The 22,153-nt window shown below is 37.5% G+C and overlaps 1 protein-coding gene across 8 annotated transcripts in view; it reads right to left on the bottom strand.

Moving 5' to 3' along the window:
- Nucleotides 1-22,153, bottom strand: part of RALGAPA2 (Ral GTPase activating protein catalytic subunit alpha 2) — a 234,083-nt gene that overhangs the window by 114,579 nt on the left and 97,351 nt on the right. For 6 of the 8 annotated variants that reach the window (XR_015794244.1, XM_088131538.1, XM_088131540.1 and 3 more), the window contains 10 exons: nucleotides 20,781-20,906; nucleotides 17,752-17,844; nucleotides 16,534-16,592; nucleotides 15,973-16,081; nucleotides 14,954-15,064; nucleotides 12,864-12,932; nucleotides 12,404-12,541; nucleotides 11,681-11,864; nucleotides 4,310-5,081; nucleotides 1,933-2,004 (listed from right to left, as the gene is read on the bottom strand). Coding sequence is in view for 6 of the 8 variants with exons in the window: in XM_088131538.1 (XP_087987664.1) it covers nucleotides 1,933-2,004; nucleotides 4,310-5,081; nucleotides 11,681-11,864; nucleotides 12,404-12,541; nucleotides 12,864-12,932; nucleotides 14,954-15,064; nucleotides 15,973-16,081; nucleotides 16,534-16,592; nucleotides 17,752-17,844; nucleotides 20,781-20,906 (1,733 nt within the window). In the remaining 2 variants the exon portion in view is untranslated. Of the gene's footprint in view, nucleotides 1-1,932; nucleotides 2,007-4,309; nucleotides 5,082-11,680; nucleotides 11,865-12,403; nucleotides 12,542-12,863; nucleotides 12,933-14,953; nucleotides 15,065-15,972; nucleotides 16,082-16,533; nucleotides 16,593-17,751; nucleotides 17,845-20,780; nucleotides 20,907-22,153 lie in introns of all 8 variants that reach the window. The other 2 variants (XR_015794245.1, XM_088131539.1) reach the window with 2 other exon arrangements.

The following is a 22,153-nucleotide window of genomic DNA, read 5'->3' as shown; positions in this document are numbered from 1 at the left end:
CTTTGTCTGAACATACTTTTGTCAGTCCTTGTAGTGAAAACCAACAAACCAGTAACCTAGATGACTCCAAACCATGGTCCGGGAAATCAAATCTGTTTCATAGACACTATTTACAAAGCCAATCACTGTCTGGCCATATATTTATTTTCCTTTCTAATGGATTGGAACGATGCATGAAAACATCCCAATAAAGATACTAAACATATTAAAATGATGGATGGCTGCAGCCCAATGCTTAGTTTAACAGAACTTAGCTTTAGTAGCATGCCCATCTTCCCATTACCAGATATCAAATCAGAACCACTGTACCACACTAGCCATTTCTACCAGCCTTCAGTGGTCTTGAAGCAAATGCGCAAAGTGGAGTGGTTTCCTCTGATGCTTTCAACTACACAGGAGTTGAAATGACTCTGTAAAGTGAAGCAGCACTGCTTCGCTCAGCCTTAATAAGGCATGTGAGAGACTGAATTGCCATTCTGTCATTCTGGCCATTCCATTGCCAGACTGTAATCAAAATAGATCAGGTTTGACAACTTGTATCCTTTCAGAATTCCCAACTAGCATTGCCAAATAGTTACAGTTATAGTGATAGTTGTTATAATTATATATCATTATGGCCCGCTGGACCTGTCTTCTAATGGGGAGGAAGAAGAAGCATCTAGCTATCTTGTTGGCTAGCGCAGAAAGCCAGCACAGAACGTATTTAAAACGGGAATTCCTCTGAGAATAGTATGAAGCAATAAGACCGAAGATGCTGTACACACAAATTTTCTAAGCAAAGCATCACCTCCCTTTTCACTGCTTTTTCCTCCAGTTCAGTGCCACAGGGAAATCCATTCTTATTTATGGTGGTAAAAATGAGGTCATTATCTGTGGTTCCATTAACTTGGACAGAACAATATAACCAGGCTATAATTTGATAAGTGAACAAATGTATACCCCTCAAGTTTAGATCTTGGCAATCTGCATTTTTCCTCTCTTAAAAACAAACAATTATTAAACCTAAAAAGTTTTAAACACTTTCTCCCCACATGGGCTGTATCTTTTTCTTCTACTCATTCAGCCCTAGGAGCTCACATGTCTTTTTTTCTCTTACTGTTTTTATTCTGTGAATTTGACATGTATATAAGCTATGAAATATAATGCTATAAAGTATTGCTACAGCTGTTGAATTCTACTTCATTTGGCATTGTTTACATCTTGGCTAGATATTTCAACCAAAGATCATTGCATATCATCTATTAAAAATTGCAGGTTTGTTTTCCAGCATTCTGAATATTGTTTTAACCACAGATGCATGCAATTCTATTTAAATCATTTATAACATATTATAAATCAAATTATAGCAGGACGCCTTAAAAAAACATTGTATATAATCATTAGAGTTGTTCAGAATACAGTCAATAAACATTGCTAACAAACCATATGGAAGGATGGAGACACACAAACAGGGAGGCATATGTGTCAGGAAGGAAAAGAGACTGACATAAAGATTATGGAAACTGAGATAAAAAGTGAAGGAGCAGAAGAGAAGGAAAGGGCTAGTAAGGATAGTCTTGAGATATCTTGGCTGCATCCAAGATAAATTAATTCATTTTTATTGCTCAAAATTATGAGATTTCAATAAATTCAGCCAAAGTGAACAGTTTGTCTCTAAATTTAATAGGTAAAACCAATCCAAAACTGTCCAAGGATCAAATTTGTGTGGATAAGTAAATTTTATGTATGTATGTATGTATGTATGTATGTGCGTATGTATTTATGTTCAAAACCAACATGGTTTTGTATGGAATCTGTTCATAATTATGCATTTACATATTGTAATTATAAAGAGTAAGATATGTAATTTTAGAAAACAACATAAAATACTAAGTTGCATTTGATAATATAAGCATATTCATGAACTGTATGTAGTTACAGTGTTTAACTTACCATTGTCTTGAGTCCAAATTTTTCAGCTCTCTCAACAATTTAGAATTTTTCTTCAAAATATTAAAACATTTTCTAAAATAGAATACAAATTATGGCAGAATGTCTCATTAATACATAACTGATATATTTCTGTTACTAACAGGAATTACATACTTTTAAAAATTACAATAAAAACATTAAAGCTGCCTAAAAATCCTATACTCTGGCTGCTTTTGGCTCCCATTAATATAGTAACTTGTGTTTAGTGATCCAGTACCAGGATCTAGTGATCACTTAGTACCAGGTATCTAAAGCACTTGGATAAAACAAAGCCTTCTATAACTACTTACGTAGCTTACTGAGCATGGAAGCATATTAGTGACTTGATTTCAGGTTATCTACTATGTAACTTTTCTATTTTCAAATTACAATCTCTACCTTACCTATAACATTTCAATTATGGAAATACATTAAAATTGAAATATTTCCTGCCAAAATGCAATGGTTTCCGTTGTAAATTTGACAATAGTGTGTGTATGTATGTATGTGTACATACATACTTATCTGAGAGGAAAAATGAGCGAATTTCAGTTAGGTGATATCTGGAAAACAAGACAAATAATAAAGAAAATTGTGACACCTTAAAGATTAACATACTTCTTATGGTATAAACCCTTAGATTAGATACTGAGGTTCATGGGTTGTTATTGTTGTTTTGTTGCAGAAGGCTAAAATGGCAGTGCCTATGCCTTTGAAACTGATAGTGAAAACATAAGAACTACTTTTTAAAGATTTATCATGGCTAGTGGTGTCTAATTATCCTAATTTATTTCCCAAGTTTGTGATCTTTGCCCAGATCTTTGCCCTGTCCTTTATTAAGGAGACAGAAGAAAAGATGAAATTGGAGGGGATGGATGATTTTACTGTTAATTTCTATTCTTAAATTACCCAGGAGGCATTCTCCACCTTGTGACAGCATTCCTTTTAGAACTTGCAAGAGTCCAGTCTTCAAAACCTCTTCACAGGGAAGAGTCATCTGCCTCCCAGACCAGACTGAAAGAGCAAGATTGCCCCTCAACCCCAAGAACTTAAGTTTTCCTCCTTGTAATTTACTGCAAGGAAATGCAGAGAGTCAGGATGCATATAGTTAAACTATGAAATGTATTGTCAGAAGTCGTGGTAATGGCAGCCAGACAGTGTGTAGAGGATCAGGTTATCAATGCCTACTAATAATTGATGTCTGTTTACTATCTTCTGAAATCACAGGCAGAAAGACTTATATATTGGCTGCTGAGAAGCAACACATTTTTTAAAAATAGGTATAAAGACTGAGGCCCTCCAATTGAATGCAATCATTTTACTGGTCCCAGAGACTTTGCTTTTAGGAACTCCAGTAAGACATAACTGCTCTACAGGACCCTACTTTTAAGAGTGGACTTGCCTGCAAGTTCCAGGAGGAGGCACCACCCCAAGGTGGAGAATGTTTCCTGCACAACTCAGGAAAATGAACAGGTGACCAGTTACCCAAATAAAGAAAAAGGCAACAACAACAATGAATAATAAAAAGTAGTAGTACAGGGAGCTCTGAGAAACTCCACAAACTTAGCAGTTGACACTAATTTGGGAATCATGCTGAGCTGAGCTGCAGAAGGAGAGTAGATTTTTTTTTCTTTTGCAGGTAGTACAAGAGTTCTGACTGGAATTCTGGGAAGGGGACCGCCAATTTAATTCTGTCTATTCTAGCCCCATTCTTCTATAAAAAGAGCTCCATATGCCCTCACTTGCAAGTGACAGGAAAGCAGTCCTACTTTCATAAGTACTGTAGGTAATGAATGCCTGACCATTTGAAGGCAGCTTTTAAAAAAGAATAAACAGACATAAGAAGCTTTCCCTCCACTCCCTGTACACAATTCAGTTAGAAGAAGAGGTCAACTTGGTTCTTTTCTCAGTTAAAAAAAAGACTTAGCTCTCCTCCTCTTTTCTTAGGAAATAAATATCACCTGAAGATACAACCTTACAGTACATGATAACTGTTTACTAAGGAAGAAGATAGAGTAGAGAGGCTTCAGGAAACTTGTGACTTGGGCCATCTTAAAAAAAGAAGAGAGAGAGAAAACAACAAGGGTAAAATGACTTCTCTTTCTCCCAACCCCTGGATGCTAATTAGAATTTGGCCCCTAACTCACTAAAAATTGCTCTCCCACAATTGGTGAGAAAAAGCAAACAGTCTTTCAGTCCATCACTATTGGGGAAGGCAGCAATGGTTTTTTTTGCAAAATTCTTAGAATACTGTCATGGTTTTGATCAGGAAGAAGCACTCTTCTGCAGGGAGATTTCTGTCTGGGCAATACTGGACAATATAGTATTCTTTTTTAAATAACACAGAGTGAATGCTTACCTTTTTTCCCAAGAATTCATTCCTAAGTCATTTAGCAAGAGCCTACATAAATGAAATGATGACTGCAGCAGAGCAGATCTTGGCATCTTCTGACTTTCATTTTTTGTATTATGATTCAGATTGTATCCATGAGCATATTCATTTTCTGTGCAACTCTGCTGCATTACTGCTTCAATGATGTCAGTAACTTGATCATGACTCATGGCAGATGGGAATGGGGATGGCTCATTTAATTTTACTTGTGGGTGTAAAAGGCACTCAGGACTACTACTGCCAATCCTTTCTAGCAACTTATCAAGAGCATCTTCTCCCTCATCTATCTGAATGAAATCAGCTGGAGTCTCAAAGTTCTGTTTATTTTTTTCCATAACTGCAGAGAATTTTCTGTTCTTCTGATTTAATGAACAAGTAGCTAATGGTCCATGCATCAATTGTCCGTCCCATGAATACTTTCCTGAGATATCCCTAACAATTACTCTTACTTCTGAAAAAGATTCTTCCAGTTCATCATTTATCCCCTTTTTTGAAGGAATTTGTAGGTAAGAAATGACAGTATTGTCATTAAATTCAAAGAGCTGTAAATTGGGGCTTCTGAAGACTTCAGGTGAGAGTTCAGAAGATTCCATACAAGAATTGTTGTGATTTTCACTAATAAGACTATGTAAAACAGCAGGTCCTTCAGTCAGAGGATAATGGCCCAAATTGTTTACTAGATGTGCCATAATCATTCGTGCTGTCAGTGGTATTAACTCCAAGCTCCTCCTCTTCATTTCTGAAAGCAATTAACAATGATAATAATTAAAAAAAAATAAAACAGCCAGCTAATATATATATTTTACTTTTCCAATTTTAAAACTTGGGGCAGGGACAAGGTGGACAGCCTCATTTTTATAAGTTTCTGAAATGAGGAAGGTACAAGACATTCAGTCAGGTCCAGAAATATTGGGACATTGACACAATTCTAACATCTTTGGCTCTATACACCACCACAATGGATTTGGAATGAAACAAACACAATGTGCTTTAACTGCAGACTGTCAGCTTTAATTTGAGGGTATGTACATCCAACTCAGGTGAACGGTGTAGGAATTACAACAATTTGCATATGTGCCTCCCACTTGTTAAGGGACCAAAAGTAATGGGACAGAATAATAATCATAAATCAAACTTTCCCTTTTTAATACTTGGTTGCAAATCCGTTGCAGTCAATCACAGCCTGAAGCCTGGAACGCATAGACATCACCAGACGCTGGGTTTCATCCCTGGTGATGCTCTGCCAGGCCTCTACTGCAACTGTCTTCAGTTCCCGCTTGTTCTTGGGGCATTTTCCCTTCAGTTTTGTCTTCAGCAAGTGAAATGCATGCTCAATGGGATTCAGGTCAGGTGACTGACTTGGCCATTGCATAACATTCCACTTCTGTCCCTTCAAAAACTCTTTGGTTGCTTTTGCAGAATGCTTTGGGTCATTGTCCATCTGTACTGTGAAGCGCTGTCCAATGAGTTCTGCAGCATTTGGCTGAATGTGAGCAGATAATATTGCCCAAAACACTGCAGAATTCATCCTGCTGCTTTTGTCAGCAGTCACATCATCAATAAATACAAGAGAACCAGTTCCATTGGCAGCCATACATGCCCACGCCATGACACTACCACCACCATGCTTCACTGATGAGGTGGTATGCTTAGGATCATGAGCAGTTTCTTTCCTTCTCCATACTCTTCTCTTCCCATCACTCTGGTACAAGTTGATCTTGGTCTCATCTGTCCATAGGATGTTGTTCCAGAACTGTGAAGGCTTTTTTAGATGTCGTTTGGCAAACTCTAATCTGGCCTTCCTGTTTTTGAGGCTCACCAATGGTTTACATCTTGTGGTGAACCCTCTGTATTCACTCTGGTGAAGTCTTCTTTTGATTGTTGACTTTGACACACATACACCTACCTCCTGGAGAGTGTTCTTGATCTGGCCAACTGTTGTGAAGGGTGTTTTCTTCACCAGGGAAAGGATTCTTCGGTCATCCACCACAGTTGTTTTCCGTTGTCTCCTGGGTCTTTTGGTGTTGCTGAGCTCACCGGTGCATTCCTTCTTTTTGAGAATGTTCCAAACAGTTGTTTTGGCCACGCCTAATGTTCTTGCTATCTCTCTGATGGGTTTGTTTTGTTTCTTCAGCCTAATGATGGCTTGCTTCACTGATAGTGACAGCTCTTTGGATCTCATCTTGAGAGTTGACAGCAACAGATTCCAAATGCAAATAGCACACTTGAAATGAACTCTGGGCCTTTTATCTGCACATTGTAATTGGGGTACTGAGGGGATATCACACACCTGGCCATGGAACAGCTGAGAAGCCACTTGTCCCATTACTTTTGGTCCCTTAATAAGTGGGAGGCACATATGCAAACTGTTGTAATTCCTACACCGTTCACCTGAGTTGGATGTACATACCCTCAAATTAAAGCTGACAGTCTGCAGTTAAGGCACATTGTGTTTGTTTCATTCCGAATCCATTGTGGTGGTGTATAGAGCCAAAGATGTTAGAATTGTGTCGATGTCCCAATATTTCTGGACCTGACTGTATAGTCTGACACGAAATTAATCATTTTAAGAATAGTATCTGAAGATATGCTATTTGTGGGTTTGAAACCAGAGATAGGTTTGCTCCCAGTATATTTAAAGACACCACATTATTTAACCACAAACTGAAGATTAAAGAAACGTTAGGAGACAGATTTTCAAAAATCTGCATAACAGAGCAAAAGATCCGGAGCAGTTTATTATTCCAAATGAGGGGTGCATATGCAATTACTGTTTAATTTGCTCCTATCTGTGCTCAAGACATCTAAAGTTTAAACCAGCTTAAGACAGTTTGGCAACATCATGCACGGTATACAGTCCAGACTGAAGGTTACTACATCATCCCGTTGGACAATTCCACTGCTGCCTCCCACCTTTCTGTGCCAGAAAAGCAACACCCAATTGCTCTCCTTAATTTAATTTAATTTAATTTAATTAATTAAAACTGCAAATCTTAATCCACATGCATGCTTTTAAAAATATATTGTTTAAATTTATTTAATGATACCTGAACACTGAAAACAAAACAAAACAAAAAAATTGTGAAGAGGGGAAAAAGGGAATATATTAAAATTTTACAAAATACAAAATAGTGTTTTTTTTCTTTTAATATTCTGTAAATTCTTTCCATAAGAAAAAAATCCACTATTTGTCTTATAAGTCACATTATACTGGAATGCATATAAAGATAATCATAGAGTTTAGCACTTTAAGAACTAATATTAGAAGCAGATCAGAGTTTGACAAAAACAGCCAAAGTAATAAGAATTAGTAGTCAAAGTAATAAGAATCTGAAGCAGTCAATCCTTAACTTTATGGTCAGTCAGAAAAAATCTAGTGTTCTAAAACCTTATGTTGAAAAAAATCTGAATCGGATATGGCAAAATGTAATTTCCAGTGAAAAGCATAGAGTATACTAGCAGCATTTATATCTATAAAGTCAATTTGCTATACTGTGTAGGAATCTAAGGTTTGGTGATACTTAACAGAAAAACAACTAGCAGAAAAGCTTAAGTAAGCATTTGTTTCATCCTACGATGAATCATTTTCTAAAGCTGCTGAGCTTTGTGACATTGCTACCAGATATGGAAAAACAATCAAACCTGGTTATTACATTTCCAAGAGTGTTCTGAATATGTATTATTCATTTTGGCAATCAACAATGGAACAATATACCGACAAAAATTTTTTTCATACCAGTGTTTCCTGACCATAATATTCACAGTAAAGTTAATATCTGCCTTCCACTGATATCCCCTTTGTTGCATATTAATTGTCCTGTTTAAATTCTGCATCCACACAATCATGTAGTCTTTGACTTGTTTAATTTCTGAATCACATTTCAATAACCACTTATATATATATAAGCCCTAGCAGATGTTCTGTGTTAGAAGCATTCCAAATTCAGACAAATCTCTTAATATGCCACCACATATACACTTTTACATATATGTAATATATGTACATATGTGTATGGGCTTACATACCACGCACATATAAATATAAAAATTATATATACAAAGTTAAAGTACCAGGATGCACAGATATGCAACCCCAACAACTGCTTTTAAAACAAAACATCCTTTTTTGTGAACCATTTTGCTCTATGATTTCTAGATCTTCCCTTTAACATCAGAAGTAAAATAGCACAGTGGCTAAGAGCTTTACCTAGTAAAAGTTTACTGATTCAGAACCCAGCAGAAATGTGGTGGATGGTGTTTTTTTTTAATTTACTATATTCTTTCCTTAGCTAGCTTTCCCTAGGAAGTTGGAGGCTTTAAAGAAGAAAAGTACAGGATTCCATGATTTCATCTTTTTTCCAGGCACTTGAGATAAAAAGGTTATACGCTATGCTATTTAACTGCTGTTGGAAAAGGAAATGTCTTAGAAGCTCTTAGAGATAAAGATAAATATTGCTTCATTTGAGGGAGTATTCCTTCTTCTGCAAAGTAGTCAATGAACTTCTAGGGTTATAAGGAAATAAAGTACCACAGCTTGAAAGAGACAATAGTACTCAAGGCGACATAAACGACCACTTTCAAAATGCAGGAAATGGACCCAGAGGTCAAATTTGTGATAGGAGAGAGATACAGGTATTCCTCGACTTATGACGGCAACTGGGACCAGAATTTCTGTCGCTAAGCAATGAGGTCATAAAGCGGGACCACATTGCTTAGTGATGGCAATCCCTGCAGTCCCGGTTGCTGTTGTTAACCGAATCCCATGGTCATTAGGCGAGGCAACTTCCTGCTGGCTTCCCACAACCAAAGTCAGTCCCAGGCCACAGGCAGGTAAGTTGCTGCTGTCGGGTGGGGGAGGGAGTGTGTGGGGAGGGTACGAGGTAGTCCACGAGAGGCGGGGTGTGGGTCAGGTGCATGAGGGTGGGAGGGGGTACACAAGAGGTGCAGTGTGAGTCAGAGGGGGTGCACAAGGGTGGGAGAGGGTGTGTGAGAGGTGCAGTGTGCATCAGGATAGTGAGTGAGGGTGCAAGGGGATATGCAGAAGGCATGGTGCAGGTCAGGGAGGGTGTGCAGGGGTGTGTGTGGTTGGTGCAGTGCAAGCGTAGAGGGGCTGGGGGAGGTGTGCGGGTGGGGGAAACTTACCCCAGCAACTTGCAACCTTCCCTGCCAGCTTCCCCACTGACTTTCTGGAGAAGCTGGCAGGGAAGGTTGCAAATGGTGATCACGTGGTTGCAGGGTACTGCAGTCAGTCATAAGTGCAAACTAGTTGCCAAGCGCCCAGATCGCGATCACGTGACCATGGGGGTGCTGGGATGGCTGGAACTCCAAGGACTGGTCATAACCATAATTTGTTCAGCGTAGGTTGAGGACTACCTATATGCAAAGGCTGGCATTGATTTCTGCCCTTAAAATACAGTTGCTGATGATGGGGCAACTAGGCAATGCAGCTAAGCCCTTAGAGGAAATACTTCATTTGATTTCTCTTTGACTTATTTTAGGAATCATTTTAATTTGCATGCTCTGAATTTAAATTTAGGATCTAGGATGCACAGTATGTTGACAGAGGGAGTTGCAAATAGCAGCTGAATATTCTGTAATGCCTTAGTATACCAAAAGCTGTTACAAGGTTGTGAACCTTATTTAGTAGTCCTAAACATTTTTTAAAATTGTTACTGTATCAACTATTAATCTCTCCCTGCTGCTTCAGACAGCATGAGAGATGCTGGCAATTGCATTTTAACTATAAGATCCCTATCCCTGATCTAAGATTTGTAAGCAAACTGTTGAGATATCAGTTACCGATTGCTTACTTTAAAGGTTTAGTAGGAAAAAAAATCCTTGCACCAATTTCAGTTGCATTTGTGGGAAGGAAAAGTTGACAGATCTGATTTTTTTAAAAAAGAAATATATTGACACGAAGGAAGACTGAAAGGAAGCGAACTTTATGAGGTGGCAAATCTTTTAATGTGTATTTTATATTTATAAGGAAAAGTCTATAAGAATTATACTGTGATTGCCAAGGTAATGTCATTTTTATACATGGTAATTTTTACTATTAAAATACTGAATGCATTTTATTTGCATATGAATAATAACCAAATTATCTGAAGTGTGTTATTTGTTTCAGATTACAATTTCACTTTCTTCAATGACCTTTGGTTACAAAGGAAAATTCTACAAATTTACAGGGATGTGATAAACCAGCAGTTTCCAATCTTTTTTTTTATGCAGACATCATCATCATCATCATCCAAAACTTTTGAAAACTACTGCATAAGCTAGAAATTAGTCAGCAATGCAGCAGCTGTGTGTAGGATGCTACATGCATCTTCCTAGAGGGTATCTGCAAATTCTCCAACTTGAATAAAAGTGAAAGACACACACACCTCCACACAAATTTATTACTTAAATCTCACAAGATTGACAAATCTTATAGAGCTGTCAACTTAAACTTTTATTTATTTATTTACTCATACATACACGTTACATTTCTGTCTCATCTTTTTCTCTGGGAGCTCAAGATGGCATGCATGGCCATTTCCTCCCCCAAGTTCATCCCCAGTTAGACTGGGCTGAGTGTGAACGACTTGGCAAAGGTAACCCTCATCTAAATTGAGCATCTAAACCAATATACCACATTGGCTTTTGGGAGATTTGGGGCAAAGATTGCCAAAACCTAGTGAGATTTGGTGATCCCATGCTATTTTGATTATTTTAAAACATAGTTTTAAGTCGACATCCACACTAAGAACCATTTGCAGTTTCCTAGCAGGGTGCAAATATCCCTGGAGCAGAGACTGAATATCACTGTGACATATTATTCTTGAATTATCTTCTGGGTTATTATAAACCTTGAACCTCAGCACAAACATATCTGAAACTATTGGGTTCTAGACTATTATTGGAGAATCCCTTTATGAAGTATTCTTGCCAACTGTTATTATATAATAATAGTTAGGTTTCTCTTGTTTGCATATGTCAGTCCAGGATTTTATCTAAGTATGAAAACCGTTCCAAAAGTAGCTTTTATTGAAAAGGAAGCTTCCCCCTTGCCTTGCTGCAGCTCCTTGAAAAAGTATTGCATGAACCCCCTGGTCTTCAAGAAAGGCTTGAAATATGGACGAGAAATTGTAGTGAAGAAGAGAAGGAAGTCAGGTGGAAGCAACTTGCATCAGTACATGCTCCAACATGCCACCTCCAAATTGAGGATTTATCGTATCTTAAACATAATGCTTACATCTATTGGGGTTTAGTTCTTGTAAAACATGTATTTTTCTTTTTCAGAGTTTTCAATGAATAGACTTAAAAGGTACTGTTCTCTTTCAAATTATTTATTACCTTCAGCAACAGTGAGCAAATTATTCAGGTCTGCAGAAGACTGAAACGGAATCAGTTCAGAATTCCTAACATTTCCTAGGGGCATAAAGGGATCATAGATCTCACTGGAGAGGTCTGCAAGAGTTAAAAGATAATGGCTTTGCTGTGTGTAAAGACTTGAACCATAAACACAACAGTTCAGGATCTGCAATAAAACAAGAAAAATATAAAAAATGAAATACCACAAAGTTCTTCAAGAGAAGACACTTTAGAGATGCTAAATCACTCCAACCTGAGCTTTTAATTGTTATGAACACTACTAAATTGAACATGAAACTGCATGAGTAATCCCTTGAACAGCATCTTTTTAAATAGCAGATATAAGGAAACAGCCATAATCTGAAATGGGGTACTGAAATGTTCCTGAACACCTGTTCTACTTCACATTTAAAGTACATAAAGTATATAGAAAAACAAATGTGACAGTGATACATTTGAAAATGTATCTAATATATTGGAACAATTGAAAAAGAATGAGCAATGTCCGTAGCACATGCGTCAGTGACAAAACTGGTGTAACAAGGGCAGGATCTCAGACAGCTGTGCACAAAGCCTGGCTTAGTTCGGCCATCAAACCTAGTTCAAAACCTGTTAATATGAGTTTTCTGTAATTTTGTTTCAGTATGCTGCTGTTTATATAAATAGGTACTAGGAAGTGAAATATTTAGATATGACCATGCTTACCCTATAAATATAATCAAGCAATGGAGTATTAGAAGAATGTTGATTTTCAAAACTGGAAGTAAATACAGGCTCCAACAGTATCTTCACTGGCAACGCCATGCACCAGTCCAATAAGCAAAGTAATAATGAAACTATAAACTAAAACAGAAATGTCCAAATATTAGTTCTACTTAGAAAGCCGGAAAACTTGACCTAACAAAAGAAAATTTACCAGGAAATATATGATGTGTAATCAAGAGAATATGAACTGAAAAATCTATGAACAAATACCATCCATCACCAGTAACGTTATTTTGAAGGGTCCCTGGTCATCTATTTGAAGCCTAAAGGAGAAATTTGCTCTCTCCCCACAAAACAGCAATTGTCAATCATACAAACCAAAGTGCCTAATTTAAACATTAGCTTCTTGTGTTAACTATGCAACATTAGGCTAAAATGAAGGCAGCTTATCATCACATACCTTTTTATCACTTTCCACAGAGGAGTATTCTGCACTTGGTAACAGAAATGCAATAGTGGCAACAAGGATCTGTGTCAAAGCAATTTCAGAATAAATTTACAGAAATGTTTGGTTTACCCAAATCAGTCAACACATAGGACAGCTCAAAAATGTTAGTGAAATATGAATAATTACTTTGAAATAAAATATATACCCTTTACCTTCTCCAACTCTGTTAACCTAAAAGAAACAATTACCGAAGTTTCCAAAAGGAAGAAAATTTTGTAACAGTGGTATTTCCTTTTAATTCAGAGACTTGCAGTCAGCGCTCCTTGACCTTGCAAAGATGAGTTTCAGCAATCAGCAGCTTAATGCCCTAGAACGTCCCGCAGCTTTCTACCAAAGCTGCAATAGCTGATAATATAATATTTATAATGAATGACTATGTGAATGGACATATGGATAGCTAATATACTGTAGAAATGCCAGTCTTAAAGACAGCAGAGGGTATCCTTGTCTAATGAAATGAGTAAAGATTCCCCTACCAGCTAATTTCTGATGCCTTGATATATTTGGAATGTTTGTGAATGATGGACTTATATAAATGTTGTCCAACATTTTCCTATTAAATGAAACTAGGCAAAGATTTATACAATCTGAAGAGAAGCCAGAGTATGAAACTAGTAAGTTGCCCAACTTTCCCCATTCAGGTATTCTATCTAAATAGAAACGTAGAACGTGATCTATATCCAACATACCAGCACTGTTCCTTAGAATGAACTAAATTCATTCTCCTCCAGAAGGATGGAGGCAAAGCTTCCTGGGTGTGATGAAAAACCAAATTAACTTTCAGCAGAAAGGAAGGATTTGGATGCAAGACCACTTTATGTCATGAAAAATGCACAACTGAGAATCCTCAGACAGAACTGCATCTCCAAAAAATCTGTAAATAGATGCAACTGCCACTAAAATGAGAATAAACTGTTTCTAGAAATGACTAAAGGTGCAAAGGGCTAGCCGTATGAACCAATCCAGCTGAGGTTCCAGGTAGAGAACTAATTTAAGCAGTAATCCTTATACAGTGGTACCTTGGGTTATGAACGCCTCTGTTAACGAACTTTTCAGGTTACGACCAGCTCCGGCCGCAAAAATTTACCTCGGTTTGCAAACTCCGCCTCGGGGTACGAACAGGATACGCGGCCATCTTCCCTCCCATGACACGGTCTGTGGCCATTTTTCCGCCCCGACACGTGGTCTGTGGTCATTTTCCGCCCCTGTGGTCTGTGGCCATTTTCCGCCCCTGACACGTGGTCTGCGGCCATTTTTCCGCCCTGACACGTGGTCCGCGGCCATTTTCCGCCCCTGACACGTGGTCCGCAGCCATTTTTCTGCCCCACACGTGGTCCGCGGCCATTTTTCCTCCCCTGACACGTGGTCCGCGGCCATTTTTCTGCCCCTGACACATGGTCTGCGGCCATTTTCCGCCCCTGACACGTGGTCATAGGGAGGGGGACTCTCCCTCCAAGCAATAGCCGCCTCCCCGTCCTCCACGCCAGAACGGATTAACGGTAATTACACTGAACCTTATGGGGAAATTTCCTTCGGGTTGCAACCAATTCAGGGTGCGACCAGGGTCACGGAATGAATTAAGTTTGTAAACCGAGGTTCCACTGTAATGTTTTAAAAATTGAGATATAAAAGGAAACTATGACAAAACTCCATTACAACTTCTGAAGTAGGCACATTAAAAAAAAATGGAACCAGCAATATATTGGTTCCTGTACCATATTTTGTGGGTTGTTAGGAAGAAAATAAAGCCTAATTAGCTTATATGTTTTATAGTAAATTGCAGCCAGATGGTTTTGACAGCAGAGAGGGCTCAAATACACCACTACAGAATTACTAACCCTATAAATGTTGAGAGGACATGAAGAGGTTTGTTTTCTAAAAAACATTTTATAATTATTTAAACAGCTATCGAAGTGCACAGCAACTCCATTAGCACAGGAAGATTAAAATAAGTCTGCTCCAAATAAGACATTACATTTCACTTAAAAAGCTACCATTATAAACAAATACCAATTGCCATATATAAATATTTTGGAACATACTTCAATAATTTTTTGCGGTAGAGAAATGTTGTATTTCTGTAGTTTTTCCCAGTAAGATGTCAATAACTGAAAGATATCACATGCTGCCTGTGCAATCTGCTTGTTAGAAAACTGCAAAAATGAAAAACAAATTAATGAGAAATAAAGGACAAAGAGCATCATAAGCAGACTGCTATGTTTCTAAAATGTTCTTTCTCAGTCTCTATAATTACATAAATTCCCAAATGTGGGATCTATCCATCATCCATATACACATGTTGGAGGTAACATTAAATTGGCCTGTGTATACTACGTAACTTTATATCCAATGTAAATGATGCTACAATCTCATCAACCTCCCTTGATTTACCTCCATAATTCAGGCCAGCTACATCAGCTTTCCCTTAAGAAGGGATGGGGTTAACAATTCTCAAGACAGTTGTTTGATCCCTCCTAGCAGAATGTTATGCTAAACCTATTCTAAAATTAATTATTTGCTAAGAAAAAGAAATTTCACTTTCAAAGATGGTAAGAAAGTTTTTTGCTTTGTTTTTAATTTAGTTGAGTAATTTCAAACTTACTGCAAACTTACATATAGAAAATAAAAGGTGTAGAATGCGAAAAATGCAAATCAGGCTATTATTTCAATACAATTACATGGGACATTTCCTTTTCCTATAACTCAGCAAATAATTATATAAGATTCCAGGTGCATCATTCCAATGCAGCCCTTCATATGTTTTATGAAATGGGCCCTCTATAAAAGCTTGTATTGTAACAGCTTTGTTTAGATATCACAAGACTTGTTGCTCTAAAAGCTTACTGTGGGTATACCTTGGGAAAGTAAACAATCTACAAATAAATAACTCACTGTCTCAAATATATGGCAAATGTTTCTATCTGATATTTTCAAAAATAGGATAATAGACCAAACAAGTGAGCCTTCTGAATAACTTAACAAAATATGCTTAGCATCTGAATACTCTTTGAGGTCAGCCCACACAGTTCTGTACAGTCAAAATAATTTGCGATATTTGTACCTTTAGTGTCACACCAAAAACATTTATTGCATCTTTTACTTGAGGATGGTTTGTACAGTGTTCAAGTTCTTCACATATCCAAAGTCCAAGACAGCAGAGGGCTAAACACCTTAAGAAAAAAAGTTTAATCTGGTAAGTCACAAAGTCTTCTATATTTTTCAGTGCTAGTAGTGTCTTCAACTGAATTATAATCAACAATGCACAAGGTTCAGATTGCCACTGCTTTAGAGTAATCAGTTTTTTTCATTTTAGTGCTAAATGCAAGCCCTACTAATGTTTCTGTCATAAAACTGACGCTTGGTCTTTTGCCTAAGTTGTATTCATTTTTTATGTTTATACTTTAGCTCTGCAATGTGAAGGGCCTTCTTATACATGTAAAGAGTTATAATTATTTTTTGCCCTCTTCTGTGGACCATTGGCTTTACTTTTTTCCTTACATATCTATACTTTAGTTGAAGCTGAAATAATTTTTATCCTGGACAGGCAGACATGTCATTCTTTCACCAATATTTATTCTTTAATTATATTTTGTAGTAGTTTCTGTTTCATTCATGATTTTACCTTGAAGTTTCACTTGGTTCATCTGTGGCATTCTTCAAAAGAATATTTATGAGGCAAAACTAGAACAAAAAAAATTACAATAATAAAATGTTTTCTTCTGACAGACATATTGCAGATTTTTGCTCATTTCTCAATAAGATTAAATAATAAAACTTGGATAGGACAAAGTAAATAAGGTTAATAAACCCATTGGGCACTTCATAAATCAACAAGACACTACATAAATCAACAACAGTATATCTCGCCAATTCTGAAAAGTACTACTTAATAAATAATGTCAAAATGGAGGAAATACTATTCAGCTCAGATTTGTTCTACTTAAAACATGCTAACATTTTGTTTGTGGGGAGATGGCAACATTTCTCTGTAATCATTACTTGTGTGGTTCTTAGTGTTCATGATTAGCAAATGACCCTCAAATAGTGTGTCTGACTTCACTGCAGCTATCCTTTCCCTGCAGAGATGTAAACGCTTCTGACAGCTACTAAGAGTTTAATTCTTTAAAGGTACTTTTTTCAAATTTGGGGATACATAAGTATTATCCATAGGAACTTCATTACACCTATTATAAATCACTTAACACAGATTTTTTAAATACCATTTCCCTAAGGAATCCTATGTTCAGGGAAAAGTAGAACTTCCAGGTAGATACAGCATGGTGCTACCAAATAAGTACATTGTGCAGCTCTTTTAGAGGTCTTCCACTTTTTCAGTTCCATGGATAAACTTAAAATTTTGATACTGTGGTATCAGCAATTTCACAAAAGGATTGCCACACGAAAATATCATATACCAGAAAGCCAACAAAGCATCAGTGTATCCATCCACCATTTTATTTTCTAAGAATGGTACCCAGCAGCATTATTGGCCATAAAGTTATGCTGGAAGCTTATGCTTTATACAGCTGTGCAAAACTTTAGAATGTGTGGGAGTATTAATGAAACGTCTCTGTCATATTGTTAAACTTGGCTGTATCAAGAAAAACTGTCCCCTCCAAAACAAAAGGGCTGTGCATATATACACATGCAAAGGTAAGTCAATATGTGAATGAGGCAGAGCAGCTGCTTGATTAAAGCTTTGTCTGGAAGTGCTCTCTCTGGGCATCTCTCTGCTCATGCCAGTTTAACTTTAATCTGGCTTAAGAAAATCCTGTCCAGACTGAGATGCTATGGCAACAGTGTGCAAGCTATTTAGTCTGAATCACAGGCATCCATATACTTCCTTATGTTGTTCCCCTGTTGCTGCGCTCTCCCATCTTTCTGTTCCAGGAAAGCAATGGCCAATTGCTTTCCTCTTTGTGGACAGATCTTCCTGGACAAACACAAACACATTTAAGTATGTAGGTATGTAAATATATTTATATGATTGTATATGTGAAGAAAGAGAAAGGGAGTGTATATGCACTGCTGAAGTAGGTACACACACACACATACATATACACACTATCCATCCATCCATCCATCCATCCATCCATCCATCCATCCATCCATCCATCCATCCAGCTAAACTGAGTGTTAATTTATTATATTATTTACTTATTTAACTATAGACAAAATGTTGCTTTTTTGTCAGAATCTGGCAGAAATGAGTTTTTTTTACTCTTTCTTTCCTTGAGCTTCCTATTTTTCTGTTTTTAAAACACACACACACACACCCTCCCTCTAGTGGCACACTGTTTCATTATTTTTCCAGTCATCTGAAGTTAGAAGGATTTAACCTTCAGCTGCCAAATAACCCAAATAATTTGTAGGGCAGAAAAAAGTAATTTAAAAAATCCAAACATTTCTGCTGGATTTTGAACCAACAACTTCTGTTTACAAAGGAAGAACTATAACCACTGTACCGTTACAGCACTCGTAGTAAAAAGGTAGCTTTAAAATGTTTTAAAGAAGATGGCAAGCGTTGACACTGAACTGCTGGGGTGAGCCTACAACAAACTGAACCATGCTGTCCCAAAAAGGCAGGAGATGGAGACATAACATGAGATGTATGTTTGGTACATTGGTGAAGGTGCCGGCCTAGAAAGCAGGAGACTCTAGGCCTACCTGAGGCATGAAAGCTGGCTGGGTGACTCTGGGCCAGTCACTTTCCCTCAGCCCAACCCACCTCACAGGGTTGTTTTTGTGAGGAATGGTGACTTTGGGCCAGTCATTCTCTCTTACCCCAACCCACTTCACAGGGCTGTTACTATGGGGAAAATAGGAGGGAGGAGTATTAGGTATGTTCACTGCCTTGAGTTGACTATATTTTGCCTACACACACACACATACAGTACACATACACACACATTCGTACATACAGGCAAGATAAAAATCTAATAATAGTAAGATGGAAAAGTGTACTCCAGAAATAAAGCAGAAGAAAATTTCCCTGAAGGCACTTTGACAGTGAGTGGGGGATTAACAGAAGGCAGCGTCATTGGTTTCTCCCCTTCAGGAACTGTTGCCAGCCTAATCTGGCAGTGGGGCAAGAGGACAGTGAGGATAAGCTCTTTGCTCAGTTACTGACTTCTCCCCAAATTTAATCACTCTCCTCCAAAAATACCTAGGTGAGGCCAATTTTTTCCTTTTAGATGAAAGAGCCTGGGACAGGAAAAACCAATTTCTGAATCCTATCAAATAAAAATGAGCACTAAGTCTTAATATAATATTGTTGCATCACCAACATGTGGTGGAAGTATTCACGCTGTTTAGCAAAAAGAGTTACCAATCCTGTCGATAAAACATTCTGCTGCTCCCCTATTTCTGTATAGAACATTGAAACCTTCATTTTGCCTGATAACAGTTCTTTGGGAAGATAAAACTGGGTTTAGAATTCCTGCAGAAAAACCGAGACTGATGGGTAACTTTGGCTTGACAACTGCAGAAAAAAGGGCCCTTGGTGAATTAACACAGCTTATCTCTAGGATTTCCTAATCACTCTGGTAATACATGAAATGACAGGAAAGCAGAGAGTAAGTCTGAAAGAATGAGGAACGGACACATATTTTCTCCATCCTTTCCTTCATCAGGGAGTCAAGCCTGAGTTTAAGACCTCTTAAATAGTGGTAATTACCATTTCTAGTGGCAAAGAATTCCTCTATACACGTTAACTATATATTATTTCAAGAAATATTTATTTTATTCATCCTGCAATTTCATATACTATATTTATCGGTGTATAACACGCACCTTTGTCCTTAAAATTTGGGGCTGAAATCCTAGCTGCGTGTTATACGCCGATACTCAAGCGCCAGGGCTGGGAGAGTGGCGCCTTCATTTGAGCCAGGGCTATAACAGGGCAAGCTCTGGAGGTGAGAAGCAGGCGAGCGAGCAAAAACTGCCACTCCCCAGCACTTGCGCGAGTGAAAATCGCCACTCCCCATCTCGTGCCAGCGAAAACTGCACTCCCCAGTGCTCGCATGAGCAAAAACCATGCTCCCCAGTGCTGGTTTTTGCTCATGCGAGCGCTGGGAAGCAGAGTTTTCGCTCACTTGCCCGTTGCTCACCTCCTGGTCTGTGGAACCCAGGTGCTCGTGTGAGAGATGGAGAGCGCCCGTTTTCTTCCTTCAAAGAGGTGCTTTTTCTTTCATTTTACGTATTTACCTTATAAGTGGTATAAATATTAATAAACAGAAAGTTCAGAGCTCCCTTTATTATGCTTCCAAGTCATTTATTTTGAATTTAGGTTTTTTTACTCAAACTTCCTTCTTAAAATTAAGGTGCATGTTATACACCTGTGTGTGTTATAGGCCGATAAATACGGTAATTAGTTTCAGTGGATAAAATTGAATGCTGAAGGATATACACAAAAACATTCTTCTGTAATTTTTTCCATACTATTTATGATTTGTTCTATCTCTAGGATGGTTTTTTTTAACCTGCTTTCATTCCCAAGAAGCCTCAAATTCTTTGGTGTTTCTTCACAGGGGAGCTGCTTCAGTCCCTTAATAGTTTTGGTTTCCTTTCATCCATGTTCTCCAGCTCTAAAATATTCTTTTTGTGGCTACCCTGGTTCTAGATTACTGGTGAACTGTTTATTATCTGTGCATTTTTATGGTAAATGAGTTGTCTTTAGGTCTGAATCCTTTTTGACCTCACCACAAATAGGTTTAAAATTGTTGTCTTTTCTATGTCATCTAAAAGTAAGAGAACAGCACAAGTGGGATTTGCATAGAGCCCTAACTATATTAAATGCACCACTAGTTTCAGGAAGACAGCCTGGCTGCCTGTTATCATATAGATCAGCTCACAAAGAAAAAAAATTACTTTGACATCTGCAGTTCCTGTTGTGATTTCTGCTTCAGCAACAGATGGTAACAATGAGATGTCTTGGTAAATATTAGGAAAGCAAATCAGAGATCCAAGAATAGTATTTGCTTCTAAGCGGGGAGCCTATAACAAATAAACAAACAAATGCATATGTTTATTATCAAAAAACTGTAGATTCTGGTAATATCAAAACCCATTTTAGGACAGTAGTATTTGGGCCAATCCACATCCTGACTTGTCGTCAATTATCATTCTCCAAAAGGACCTCCCAACAATAAGCAGCTGTAACATGCACTTAACTGGTTTTGGGGGCAAAGGACACAAGGACAGTATGAAGAATAAATTTATGCACACTGTTTCACACTGCTGCAATTATTCACATGCACTAAAATAATAATCAAGGAAACAAAGTTGCATCTATGAAAATTAAACTTCTTGATGTTCTATGCTTAATTATACTAAATTAAGTATAGGGATGACCAGGGTTTATACTTTTTTTGGAAGAATTTTTCAGGGAGAGTTTGGGAGTTTATAATGGTTTATTTGTTAAATCTTTGTTAAGTCTGGTCCACAGCTTAACACTACTGTAAAGCATTTATGTATTTCTCATCTCAAAATGGCAAGAATTTTGATAGTATGACTACAAAAGCTTCCAGAGGCGACAAAATGAGGAATTGGGGGCCACAAATTCCTTTCCTTTGAACATTTTCTACAACAGTCAATGTACCATAGAGAGAAGAATCCACAATTTCCATGTGCAGTTTTGATTCCATTTCATTCCTACATCAACTTTCTGCTTCTCTAAGGAAATTCTGATGTAGAGACTTGGTTTGTGTTTAAAAACAAACAAACAAACAAACCTCAGTAATTAACCAAATTCCTAATTACATGCTGGAATATTCAAGCTTGGCTTCTTGAAGGCACCTGCAGGACATTAAATTGAATTCCACTGCCAATTTGTGATGTTATCCAGACACCTAGTACACACCTTTGCTACACAGCTTATGCTGTTCTAGTAAGCCACTGATTACCCAGAGAAGCAATTCAGGGAGCAAATGTAATTGTTAGGGAAGAAAAAAAAATTGTTACCACAAAATAACTTTCAAATGTGCAATTTCTGAATTCCTTATATGTTTGACTAAATTGCATAAGAAGCCAGCTACAGAAGAAAAGAAAGTATTTGTTTTTCCTTTAAATGGCATTTTTCATCAAAATTATATAACATTTCCAGATTTTTTTCTGCTACTGCAAAAGGTTAGACCTGCAAATATTAGATAGACTACACAAATTGCCCTCATTTTATTTTTGACAATTTCTCTCTTCATCAATGTACTATACAAGTCATTCATTTCTGATGAGATCAGAAATTA

The sequence above is a fragment of the Python bivittatus genome, unplaced genomic scaffold (assembly GCF_059951505.1).
Source record: "Python bivittatus isolate LINGU-HERP-01145 unplaced genomic scaffold, Pbiv_v1 ctg000960_np1212, whole genome shotgun sequence".
In the NCBI taxonomy this organism is placed as follows: Eukaryota; Metazoa; Chordata; class Lepidosauria; order Squamata; family Pythonidae; genus Python; species Python bivittatus.
This window is presented reverse-complemented; position numbering and strand designations above follow the sequence as displayed.